This window comes from Taeniopygia guttata, chromosome 36, assembly GCF_048771995.1.
Source record: "Taeniopygia guttata chromosome 36, bTaeGut7.mat, whole genome shotgun sequence".
NCBI classification, from domain to species: Eukaryota; Metazoa; Chordata; class Aves; order Passeriformes; family Estrildidae; genus Taeniopygia; species Taeniopygia guttata.
The window spans coordinates 1,131,372-1,144,873 of record NC_133061.1 but is presented as its reverse complement, the minus strand read 5'-3'; the positions used below and the strand labels follow the sequence as shown (position 1 = coordinate 1,144,873).

The window sequence follows — 13,502 nt, the reverse complement described above, 5'->3', positions numbered from 1 at the left end:
GGCACGGGGACAACAGACCCAGCCTGGGCACAGGGAGGGAATTTATTACCAACCAAACCACGGCAGCACGAGGAGAAGGGAAAGAAATCCCTCCAACACCTTCCCCCCACCCAACGGGGATCACCTACAACAGAGTTATCCACCAGGGAGAGACAGGGACATCCGAGATTAGACCAAAGCCAATTTTATTGTGTGTACCAGGTGTTTATACAGGGATTTACTTGTAGGGTCCTTATACAGGGCTCTGGTTTTGGTACATTTTCTCATTGGTTACACATTCTTCATGACATGACATCACCTGGTAACATTATTTTATCACAAAGTCTCACACCACGTTGCTTGGTCACTTCTTGCCCAGGGAGACTTAAACTGTGTCTGTGTCTCCCACAGTTTCTGCTCAGTCAGGCCTCAGATATCGGGCCCCTTTATCAGCTCCATTGCTTTACTCTCTGTTTTATTCCCCATACGGGGCACCAGGGCTCTGCCCAACGGGGGTCACTGGGGATCATCCAGCCCAGATCCTCCCATGGGGGATGGAGCTGGAGCAGCGCACCAAGCTCTTCCCTCACTCTCTTCCCTCACTCCAAGCTCTTCCCTCACTCTCTTCCCTCACTCCAAGCTCTTCCCTCACTCTCTTCCCTCACTCCAAGCTCTTCCCTCACTCGGGGCACTCACAGGGCTTCCCTTACTGGTGCCTCCGTTGGTGCTGGGTCAAGGCTGAGCTCTCTGAGAAACGCTTCCCACACTCCCCACACTTGTAGGGCCTCTCCCCAGTGTGGATGCGCCGGTGTGTTCTCAGGTGTGAGCTCCGCCCAAAGCTCTTCCCACATTCCAAGCACTCATAGGGCCTTTCCCCAGTGTGGATCACCTGGTGCTCAATCAGGTGAGACCTCTGTCTGAAACCCTTCCCACACTTCCCACACTCGTAGGGCCTCTCCCCAGTGTGGATGCGCCGGTGCACGGTGAGGTTGGAGTTGCGGTTGAAGCCCTTCCCGCAGTCGGGGCAGCGGAAGGGCCTCTCCTCTGTGTGACTCTGCTCATGTACGAGGAGACAGGAGCTGGTCTGAAACCTCTTCCCACACTTGGAACACTCGTAGGGCCTCTCCCCAGTGTGGATCCTCTGGTGCACGATCAGGCTGGATCTCCAGCTGAAGCTCTTCCCACACTCAGAACACTCATAGGGCCTCTCCCCAGTGTGGATGCGGCGATGCTGGATGAGTTTTGACTTTTCCCTGAATCCCTTCCTGCAGTCGGGGCAGCTGAAGGGCCTCTCCTCTGTGTGAACCCGATAGTGCTGGAGGAGACAGGAGCTCGTCTGAAACCTCTTCCCACACTTGGAACACTCGTAGGGCCTCTCCCCATTGTGGATCCTCTGGTGCTTGATCAGGTGGGACCTCCGGCTGAAGCTCTTCCCACACTCCCCACACTCGTAGGGTTTCTCCCCAGTGTGGATCCTCTGGTGCATGATCAGGTGGGAGCTCCACCTGAAGCTCTTCCCACACTCCGAGCACTTGTGGGGCTTCTCCCCATCATGGAGCTGCTCAGGGACCCCCAGCTCCGAGCTCTGGCTCCATCTCCGGCCGCCTCCCCGGCCCAGGGTGGGTCTTTCCCCCTCAGATCCCCGTGATCTGCGTTTGCAGCCCCTCCTCGTGCGGGATCTCCGGGGCTTTTCCTCCCCGTCGGGTTCCTGTGCTGTGGAGCCGCTCAAAACGGCCTCTTCCACCAGGTTCTGCCGCGGGGATTTGTCCTCCCTGCTCTCCATCCTCAGCTCCTGCTCTGCAGGAGGAAGGACAAAGAGAGGCTCTTCCTCTTCCTCGCAGCCTCCCAGGGGCTGGGAATGGGAAATCCTGGTTTGGGGAAAACAAGGGATGAGCACGTTGAGTTTGAAGCTCCCTCTGTCCCAGTCCATCTCTAGAAGTCCCTGGCCACCTGGGCTCCATAAAAACCTCCCGAACACCGAGATCCAGCCCTGAAAAAGCCTCCCAGGAGTTCCCCGTCCCTGCTCCCTCCCCTTTGCTGTTCGGGGCTCCCCCCTGTCCCAGCTGCTGGGGTCACGCTTGCATTGGGGGTCCCCCTTCTCCTCGCTGCCCGCCCTCCCCAGGCTGCCGGGAGTCCCAGCAATCCCAAAAGCTCCCCCCTCTTGGCTCTCCCCATTGAGGGGTGCCGGGGCTGTTTGGGCTCCTGGGCTCCCTTCTCCCCTTCTTCTCTGCTCTGGGCTGCTGGGGCTCCAAGGAGTCCCCCCAAGGGGCCTTTTCCGCTCAGCTTCGCAGTTCTTCCTTCTCCAAACATCTCCCCCAAAAACCCAACCCAGGCACCCCCCAGGAGACCTGGCCCGAGCTCCCGCTCCCCGCTCACCTGCGGGATGGGGGGCGATGATCCCACAGGTGGGGGCTGCGAATTCAGGCAGGGCTGACCGCGCGCTCCTCTCTGCTCTGCTCCATCCGCATTTCAACCTCCTCTTCCTCTTCCTGACGCCCCTCCTCTTCCATCCCTCCTCCTCCTCCTCCTCCTCCCTAAGCCCACCTCCCGCTCCTCCTCCATCCCTGCCCTTCTCTCCCTGCCCTTCCTTCCCCCTCCTCCTGCTCTCTAAACCCACTGCCTTCTGCTCCCTCATCCCTCATCTTCCATCGCTCCTCCTCCTCCTCCTGTGTCCCGTCCCCACCTCCTTCTCCTCTTCCATCCCTCCCCTTCCATCCCCCCTCCTCCTCCTCCTCCTCCCGCCCCTCGCTATCCCCACCTCCTTCTCCTCTTCCATCCCTCCCCTTCCATACTCCCTCCTCCTCCTCCTCCCCATCCCAACCTCCCGCTCCTCCTTCATCCCTGCCCTTCCCTCCCTCCTCCTCCTCCCCCAGCAGCAGCGGCACCCTCGGTTCCCGTTCCCGCAGCTCCGGCAGCCCGCGGCAGGAGCGGGGATGGAGCCGGGACAGGTCGGGATGGGCAGCGCGGGGCTCTCGGCTGCTCCCAGCCGCTGTTCCAGGGGGGAACCCGGCCCGGGCCAAAGGAGAGGCAAACTGGGGAAACTGGGGGCTGCACATCCAAACTGGGGCTGCCTGGGGACCCTGCCTGGGCACTGCCGGCCCTTGGGGCTCCTCTCAGGAGATCAGGAGGGGGGAACGCAGAGAGGGCTCGGGGATGCCAGGAGTGGCAGCACTGGGAAGGACTGGTTTGTACTGGGATTGTACTGGAATCATACTGGGAGCACCTGGGCCCATGCCAGGGCAGACTGCAGTCACCCCGAGGGAGACTGGGATCGTACTGGGATCACACTGACACAGAGTAGGAGCCTACGGGGGGCAACTGAGACCATGCTGGAGGCAAATGGGATATACTGGGAGTGACTGGGAGCATGATGAGGGTGACTGGGAGCAGCTGTGAGCAACTGGGATCATGCTAGGAGCAACTGGGAAGAACTGGGAGTCACTGGGTGCCTGCTGGGGATGACTGGAAACGACTGGGCTTATACTGGGATCATGCTGGAGGTGACTGGGATCATACTGGCAGTGAGTGCCACGACACTGAGGCTGACTGGGAGCGGTTGTGAGCAAATGGGATCGCGCTGGAAGGAACTGGGAGTGAGTGGGAATATGCTGGAAGGAACGGGGGGACACTGTGAGAGACTGGGAGGGACAGTGAGGGTGAAAGGGGCAACTGGAACCATGTGGAGCACAACTGGTTCATATTGGCACTGACTGGGAGCACACTGGCATCATCTCTGGATCATACTGGGAGGGACTGGACTAATACTGGGAGTGTCTGAGAGTGACTGGGAACACACCATGCACAGCATCCCTGTACTGGGGGTGACTGGGAGCAACTTGGAGCACTCTGGGAGCAAATGGCATCATACTGGGATTGACTGGGCTGATGTAGCTGGAGGCAACTGGGACCATACTGCGAGTGATTGGAAGTTACTGGGATTATACTGGGACCATACTGGGAGTGCTGGCATGTGACAAGGATCATACTGGAGGTTACTGGGCTCATACTGGTGATGAAAGGGAGCAACTGGGATCCCACTTTGGGCTGCTGGGAGCAACTGAGAAAAACTGGGATCATGCTGCAAGTAAACTGGAGGAATTGGGAATGACTGGATGCAGGCTGGAGACAACTGGGACATACTGGGCATGACTGAGATCATACTGGGATAACAAGCACCTTACTGGGATCACTGGGAGTGTCTGGGAATGACCACAGAGATGCTGAAGGCAACTGGGATTTACTGGGGATGTCTGTAACCTTACTGGGGTGACTGGGAACACACTGGGAACAACGGGGACCATGCTGGGGAGAACTGAGAGCGAGTGGAAGTGAGTGGGTCTACACCGGGGACAACTGGGCATGACTGGGACCATGCTGGGAGCAACTGGGATCATATGGGGAGTGATGGGGTTGATACAAGGGACAACTGGGGGCAACTGGGATCACACTGGGGAGAACAGGAAGCAAGTGAAAGCATGCTGGGGGCAACTGGGATCCTACTGGATCTTACTTGGAGTAACTGGGATCAGGCTGGAAGCAATTGAGGACAACTGGAGTGACTGGGAACATGGTGGGAGCAACTGGGATACACTGGGAGAGACTGAAACCACAGTGGGGGTAAATGGGAGCAACTGGAACCACAGTGGATGCTAATGGGAGCAGCTGTGCCCATGCTGGATTCATACTGGGATCCTACTGGAACTGGCTGGCATCATACTGGGAATGACTGGAAGTGTGCTGGCTGTGACTGGAACCATGCTGGAGGTGACTGGGAGCAACTGGGCCCACACTGGGAGTGACAGGGAGTCATTCTGGGCAGGGCTGGAATCATACTGGGAGTGACTGGAACCATACTGGGGGGGACTGGGTGCAGCTGGGATCATCCTGGGAGCCACTGGGATTCCAGCAGGTGTGAATGGATCCTGGCTGGGGGTCACTGGGAGCTACTGGGCCCATGTTGGGAGGAAAATCTGGACACATTGGAAGCAACTGGGACCAACTGGAAGGTACTGGAACTGTGCTGAGGGGACTGAGACCACAAATGGGGAAACTGGGTTCATACTGGGAGCGACTGGGACCACACTTTGGGCAACTGCCAGAAACTGGGATCATGCTGGAGGCAACTGGGAGTAACTGGGAAAGACTGGGATAATTTTGAGGTCACCAGAACCTTACTGGGCCAACTGGAATATACTGGGAGTGTCTGTGACCATACTGGGGGGACTGGAACCACACTGGGAACAGCTGGGACCATGCTGGGGACAGCTGAGAGTGAGTGGGACCATGCTGAGTGGGACTGGGACTATTCTAGGGACACCTGGGATCATACTGGGAGGAACTGGGAACAACTGCAACTATTCTGGCAGCAACTGGGATCATACTGGGATCACAGTGGGAGCAGCCGGGTCCATGCTGGGTGAGACTGGGAGGAGCCAGGTCCAAGGAAGGTGACTGGAATCATACTGGGATTGACTGGGAGTGGCTGTGAACAACTGGAATCATGCTGAAAGTAACTGGGAGGAAGTGGGAGGGACTGGGAGTATGCTGGGAGTGACTGGGATATGCTGGGAGAGACTGGGAGTCATAGGGATCATACTGGTGGTTACTGGGGTCATGTTGGCATTGACAGGGAGCAGCTGGGATCACACTGGGGGGCACTGGCATCATACTGGGAGTGACTGGGATCATACTGGGATTACAGTGGGTGCCAAGGGACCCTGACTGGGGGTTACTGGGGGCTGCCAGGCCCATGCTGGGAGCCAAATGCACACACCCTGAGAGCAACTGGGAGCAACTGGGAATGACAGGAGTCATGCAGGTGACAACTGGGATGTACTGGCAGTGACTGGGATAAAACTGGGGGCAGCTGAACCATGCTGAGGTAACTGGGAGTGCCTGGCAAAGACTCTGGGAATGTTCCAGGCAACTGGGATGTACTGGGAGTACCTAAGAACATGCAGGTGGTGACTGGGACCACACTGGGAGCCACTGGGAATGTGCTGGGGGCAGCTGGGACCATGCTGGGGGCAAGTGTGAGTGACTGGGGCCCTGCTGGGGGAGACTGGGTTCATACTGGACTCATATTGGGATCATACTGGGAGTGACTGGGACTATACTAGGAGCAACTGGGAGAAGTGGGAACACACTGGAGAAAAGTGGGAGCAACTGGGACTTGCTGAAGGCAAATAGCGTCACAATGGGGAATGACTGAGAATGACTGGGCTCATACTGGGAGAAACAGGGATCCTGCAGGGAGTGAGGGGAAGTGACCAGGGTGATACTGGGACTGACTGGGCTCATCCTGGGAGTGCCCAGGAGACTGAAAGCACACAGGGGTAGGAACTGGGCACCTGCTGGGAGCAGCCCCTGGCGGCCCCGGTACCCCCGAACCCCTTTCCCGGCCATGCCGCCCCTCCAGCCCCAGCACCCCCATTGCCGGGTGCCGGCACTGCCAGGGGTCCCCCCTCTCGGGGTCCCCGCTGGGGCTCCTGGGGCTCTCCTCTCTCTGCGCTCCCGCCCAGGGAAGCCGCGGCTCTCCCGGGGCTCCCCAAATCCGGGGTCCCCCCGCCGCTCCCGCCGCTCCCGCGCGGTCCCCACGCGGCCCCGGCGGAGCTCGGAGGGCCCGGCCGGGAAGCCCAACCCGCACCGCGGGGGGACCCGCATCCCCCCGGCCCCGCCGGGGCTCTGCCGCCACCCGCACCGGGACCCCCCAAAAACACCTCCCGGGGACCCCCGATGTCCCCCCGAGGGCAGCTGCGGCTCGGCCTTGGAGCCCCGCCAGCTCCAAGCATCCCCCCAAAAACCCCAAACCCAGGGAGCCCCGGGATATTTGGGGCCAGCTCCCCCTGCCCGGGCACCTGCGGGATGGGGGCGACGCTCCCGGGGTGCTGCGAGTTCAGGCAGAGCCGGAGCCCCGCGGTTCATCCTCCCCGCTCCTCCTGCTGCTCCCGCTGCCGCTCCGCCTCTTCCTCCCTCCTCCTCCTCCTCCCCGCAACCGCGGGAGGGGCGGGGATGGAGCCGGGACAGGTCGGAACGCAGAGAGGGGTGGGGGGATGCCAGGAGTGACTGGGCTGTACTGGGATCATACTGGGAGCAGCTCCTGGGTGACTGATCCTACTGGGATCATACTGGGATCATACTGGGAGTGAGGAGGAGCAGCGCGGTGGCTCCAGCGCTGGGGCTGGGGGCGCTCCTGGCGGGCGAGGGGGGAGTGGGACCCCGGCACCGGGACCCTGAATCGCCATTGCCGGCACCGGGACCCCCCCTGCTCCCCTTATCCTGCACAGGGACCCCCCTGAATCCCCCATTTCCGGACATCAGGGCCCTCTGCTCCCCTTTTCCCTGCTCCCAGCCTCTAGATTTCCCGTGTGCCTGATCCTGGAACGCCTTGGAACACCTTGGACCCCCATTCCTGCCTTTCCCAGCCCCCAGCCCCACCTTTGTGCAAAACCAGAGACCCTCTGAACTCCCCCTTCCCGAACACCCCGGGTGTCCCCAACCCGGTATCCCTTTTTGGGAAACCCTGGACTCCCCTTTCCTGGGCTCAAGGACCCCTGGAACTCCCTTCTACCTCTCCATCCCTGATCCCCCAATTCCGTGACCGTGAGACCCCCCTGCACCCCCATTCCTGAGAACCAAGACACCCTTTTACCCCTTTGCCCGGCACTGAGACCCCCCTGCACCCCCTTATCCGGCACCAACTCAACATGTTCCCATCCCACACCTCTCCCAGCCCCCAGCCCCACCCTTTTCCCTGACCTGGGACCCCTGGGCCCCCATTCCTGCCTTTCCCAGCTCCTCCTTTCCTCACACTCAGGAGCCCTGGCACCCCCTTTCCTGGGCACAGGATTCCCTGGACACCCCATCCCAGCTCTCCCAGTCCCTGCACCCCCTTCCCTTGGCTCTGAGCCCCTGAACCTCCTTCCCAGCTCTGCCATCTCTTCATGTCCCCCCTTTCCTTGGCCTGTGGACCCCCTGGAACCCCAAACTCTCACTTTCAGCCCCCTCAGCTCCCCCAAATCTCTGTGTCCCCCCAGTTCTCCACTCCCTGCAGTTCCTGGAAGTGGCGCTGTCAGAGCCCGGCCCGGGAGTCCCCCAGTCCTTGATTGTGGGGGACGTGGACGGGACCCTCTGCGAGCGCTGCGGCAGCGAGCGGGGCCGGATGGAGGCACAGACACCGGGGATGGGGGCGGGAGCTGAGCTGGGATACTGGGACAGCCAGAGCTGGGATACTGGGATAGCCAGAGCTGGGATATTGGGATAGCCAGAGCTGGGATATTGGGATAGCCAGAGCTGGGATATTGGGACAGCCAGAGCTGGGATATTGGGATAGCCAGAGCTGGGATATTGGGATAGCCAGAACTGGGATACTGGGATAGCCAGAGCTGGGATATTGGGACAGCCAGAGCTGGGACATTGGGATAGCCAGAGCTGGGATATTGGGATGGCCAGAACTGGGATATTGGGATATCCAGACCCTGCTCAAGGACAGGAACCGGCCTGTGGCTGACAGTGACCTGGAGATGGGGCCGGTACAACCAGAGCAGGGGGAGTGGGGGGAGCCGGGGGCTGGGCTGGGATCTGTGGGAATGGAGGACTCTGAGGTGCTGGGATTGGATCTCTGGGGATGGGGGGGATCTGTGGGGCTGGGATGGGAATCCAGGGAGCTCCAAGGGGCTCCCAGGGGCTGGGACACGACTCCATGGGTCTGTTCTCTCCTCGTTCCCAGGTCTCCACACAGTGCAGGGGGTTTCCAGCTGTGACCTCCTGTCCAATGGAGCATCCATGGATCCCACCAGTACGGCTACGAGGGCTGGGATTTCATCTCCTTCCAGCTGGGATCCAGGAGCTTTGCAGTGTCCAACGGTGCCGTCTGGATCACCCAGAGGTGCTGGGAATCCAGAGGGATCATGGTGGAGCAGATGAAGCATTACCTGGGACACACCTGTGTGGAAAGGCCCCCAAAATACATCAGATATGATCGGGAGGCTCTGGAGCACAAAGGTGGGTGTAGGAGGGGAAGGGCAATTCCTATGGGAACAGGGGATTCAGGAATGGGGGACTTGGGAATGCAGGAATTGCCATGGAATTTCCATGGCCAGATCTCACTCTCATCCCAGTCATCTGAGAATTTCATGGATGGATCTCACCCCTAACCCACTGCCATGGGAATTCCATGTGGAAATGATTGGAATTGATGACCAATCCAATGAGAGCAGTGCAATGAGAAGTAATCCCTGCTGGGATTCCATGGGACATCGATCCAAATCCTTTGCCCAGGCCGGCTCTGCTGTGCCCGTGGCAGCACCAGGGGAGTGCCCTGTCCCTGCCCTGAGCCCAGCACGAGCCTTTCCTTGGGTGTTCTGTGCCCTGCCCGGGGCAGGAGGGCACTGCCAGAGCAGCTTTGGTGGCCCCGGGCACCCGGCTGGGCTGCAGCCACTGCAGGGGCTCCTGGGGAATGTTCCAGAGCAGAGCTGAAAGCAAACAACAGTTTCTGGAGGGGATTCTGCCCCTGGGCCTGTGCTGGGAGCCCAAGGGCAACAGCCCAAAGTGCTGGGGCTCATTGTCCCTTGACCAGGCTGTGTTCCCTGGCTGTGCCCTGTCCCTCAGCTGTGCTCTGTCCCTTGGCTGTGCCCTGTCCCTGTCCCCTGTCCCTGTCTTCTGTCCCTCAGCTGTCCCCTGTCCCTCAGCTCTGTGGGGGCAGGGGTGGCAGCAGGACCCGGGGCAGCCCTGGGGGAGAACAACCCTGAGCCCCAGCTGGGCCAGTTCCCCCAGCTCCCCCCAGGCCACTCCCAGCATGGGCCCTGTGGCTCCCAGTCACCCCCAGTATGGTCCCAGTCACTTCCAGTTACACTCAGTGTGATCCCAGTATCATCCCGGTCACTCCCTGTGTGATCCCAGCATGATCCCAGCATGTTCCCAGGTGTTCCCATTCATCCCTATAATAGTTCCAAGCACTCCCAGTATGGTTCCAGTCCTTCCCAGTATGATCCCAGTATGAACCCAGTCACTCTCATTATGGTACCATTTGCCCCCAGTAAGGTCCCAGTCACTCCAAGTCACCCAGTATGATTCCAGTCACTCCCAGTATGATTCCAGTCACTCCCAGATACTCCCAGTATTATTGCAGTAACTTCCTTTATGGTTCCTCTGTGATCCCAGTCACTCCAGGTTAATGCTGCCTGGGGTCCCAGGGGTCCATCTGACCCCCGGGCTGCCGCTGCCGTGGGTGTCCGGATAGCGCTGCGCTGTCAGGCTCAGCCTGTCTGGGTCCCTCGGCTCAGCTCCCAGCCACAGGCAACTTAGTGAGCACCTCTGGAGTGATTTCAGCTCTGTGAGTTCAGCTCTCAGTGGTTTCGCTCTGTGCTCACAAGTGCCTCTGGCAGACACACAGGGATAGAGAGAGGAAAAGGCTGTATGCGGTTCCACAGCGATGTCCTTTATTGCCAGCTCCTCTGAAGGGATGCAGTGACAGTTCTTCTGCCAAACTGGGCAGAAATGGGCGTTTATATGGGGTACTGGGGTGCTGGATATTGTCCAATTGCCAGGTTTGAGGAGAATACACCAATAGCCTTACAGAGAGATAAGAAGTGTCTGAATGCAGAAGAGGGGCTTCTTTGGTCCAGTCACCATGACTTAGGCATTTCTTATCTTAGGTGAGTGACCGCCAGGGAGGCCTTGCAGGGCCTCTGACTGCTACAGTGACACTGCAGAACCTCATGGAACCGTGGGTCAGTTGTGACAATGCAGGTCCAAGGACACCACGGTGACACTACAGAACCACAGGGAACCAAGGGGCCGGTGTGACACTGTGCTGCCTCATGGAATCAAGGAGACCACTGTGAACTCGGGGGCCCCAAGGAACCAAGGGTCCATGGTGACCTTGTGCAGCCGCAGTGTCACAGAGGAGCTGTTGTGACACAGCGAGGGCACACGGAGCCCAGGGGCCATTGTGACACATCAGGGCTCTGTGGAACCACGAAGCCATTGTGACACTGCAAGGGCTCATGGAAGCACGGGGCCATTGTGACACTGCAGAAGCAAAGGGAACATTGTGACACTCCAGGGCCTCATGGAGCCAAGGAGACCATTGTGACACTGTGGGGTCCATGGAACCAAGGGAACATGGAACAGGTCTGGCTGGCTGGGCCTCCTGGGGACCACCTGACAGGTCCAGCTGACCTTGGCATGTCGAGGGATACTTCTCATCTGCCCCGAAAGCACTGGGGATCTGGGCTTTCCTTCCTATGGGAGAGAACTGTCTTTCTCCTCCAGGGAACCAGGGCCAAAACTGGGATTTCTTCTCCAAATTTCCTTATGTAAAAGGATTGTTTCCAGATGAAATCTGCCAGGACAGACAGGTCTGACTGCCTTGACCACCCAAGGGTCACCTCTCATCTGCCTTTGAAACGCTGGGACCGTGTGCTTTTCTTTCTTATGGGAAAAAAACCATCCATCTCCACCAGGCACCCATGGCCAAAACTGAGGATCTGCCTCCAGAATTCCCTATATCCAAGGATAGCTCCCAGACAGAAGCTGCCAGGACTGACAAGTCTGGCTGGCCTTGGCTTCCTGAGGGCTGGCATTCATGTGCCTCTGAAACACCGGGGCTCTGTTCTTTTCTTCCTAATGTAAATAATTCTTCCTATCCAGGAACCCACAGCCAAAATTGAGATTCCACCTCCAAAATGCCCTGTGTCCAAGGATAGCCCTTAGATGAAAGGTATCAGGAGAGACAGGCCTGGCTGGCTTGGCCTAAGGGTGCCCACCTCTCATCTTCTTCCAGAACACTTGGACTTGCACTTCTCTTTCCTATAGGAAAAAACCATTCATCCTGTCATGGCCAAAACTGGGATTCCACCTCCAAAACTCCCTACATCCGAGGATTAATGCTTTGAGAAATGTTTTTTGTTGATTTAATGACCTATTAAACCTTTTCCCAAAATTTCTCTTATCTTCTATGTTGCCAGAAAGGATGTTTTATTGTTTTGAGCTCCTGAGAATCTCTTGTTGGTATTTCCTCAGTGCATCCAACTCAGAGGACAGAACCAATTGTAATTCCTTTTAAATGTCCCATTGGGAGAGTTTTTTAGGGGATGGGGGTCAGGGCTTGTGTGTCCTGCTGGGCACAGCCCAGGCAGGGCTTTCACAGCCCCATCCCACACTCCATTTCCCAGCTGGAGCCGCTGGTGCCTCTGAGTTCTGCTGCCCCAGCCCCAGGGCCGCTCTCCTTGTCTGCCCATTCCCCCAGGGTCTCTGGGCAGGGATGGCCTCAGTGGGGGCTGCTGACATCCTCAGCAACTTGGAGGCTGCTGCTGAATTTTACTGCTCCAGAGGCTTCTTCAGCCTTCAGCTCTTCAGTGCAGGAATTCAGTGCCCCAGGGCTCATTAACATTCAGAACACCTTAACAAGCCAAGCCCTGGGAACAATTTAAGTTTTCAAATCTCATGTGGTTGATTACACTATATTTAAAAGGACAGTGAGAAAAGATTTCTTCAGGTCCTGTTTAGGTTTTTTTACTCCTAATAAATTGATGTGTGAAATCTCCAGTTGACACTGAATCCAAGTGCCTCCTCATGCAGTTGGAATAGATATGAAAATCAAGACCCTTTATGGCTGACAATCCATCGGACTCTGTTCCTATCCCCACCCCACCATTTCCCCCATCCAAGCCCTGGCACTCAGAGCAGCCTTGTGCAAATCTGAGCTCCCTCCAGCCCAGGCTGCACCTGCGGGTTTCAGCTCCTTGGCTCCAACTCCCACCTGCTTTCCTTGGAGAAGGAGCTGCCCCAGACACAGAGGGATGTTCATTTATTGCCAGCCAACAAAGCCAAGGGAAGGCACAGCTCCATCAAATGCAAAAGTCATTCCTCTGCTGGATATTAAATCCACTTTGCACAGCAGACAGTCTCAGAGCAATGGAAAACACCTTCTGTGCCCAGCACAAATCCCAAGGTCCCCCCAAACCCTCCCTGCCCCGATTCTGCCCAGATTTGCTCTTTGCACACACGAGTCACAGGCTGAAGGCAGGAGCTCCCTCCATGCCCAGAGGGAGGAAAAGAGGGAAAGTGGATGAAGAGCTCTCCTGTGCAGAGCCAAGGTCCAGGTGCCCCTGCAGTGGGAACCACAACTCATCAGGTTTGTGTCCTTTGGGCTCAGGGACTGGTGACACTCAGAGGCACAGAGAGGTTTCTTGCCAACAAACACAAGTTGAACATATGAACAGTTTAAAAACAATCACAGCTCTTCCCTCAACTCTCTGTGATGTCCACGCAGCATCTGACATGTCCCTATCCCCAAGGAATTTCTGCACAGGAGCAGTTTTAGACAAAGACATAAAAGGTAATTCTGTGATAGATATAAATGTAAGTAAGGTGTTGAATAATGTGATATTTATTTGAACTTCAGAAAGACTGCACAACTCTGTGAAGCTCAAAGCATGAAGCCAGTCAGTTGAGAGGACCTTGAATGACGAGAGAGCACCTAGAAGAGGAAATCTGGGAGCAAGAGGAAGGACATAGAT

At 57.7% G+C, this 13,502-nt stretch overlaps 1 protein-coding gene across 1 annotated transcript; it reads right to left on the bottom strand.

The window, feature by feature from the left end:
- Positions 1–211: 211 nt before the first annotated feature.
- Positions 212–1,909, bottom strand: LOC140681472 (uncharacterized). The gene has a single exon (XM_072921308.1). The coding sequence runs from the start codon at positions 1,907–1,909 to the stop codon at positions 686–688; it is 1,224 nt and encodes a 407-aa protein (XP_072777409.1). The 3' UTR covers positions 212–685.
- Between the last annotated feature and the right edge of the window lie 11,593 nt (positions 1,910–13,502).

Bases quoted from the DNA above. Each gene is read 5' to 3' on its own strand.
- LOC140681472 (XM_072921308.1), bottom strand. From the start codon at position 1,909: ATGGACTGGGACAGAGGGAGCTTCAAACTCAACGTGCTCATCCCTTGT.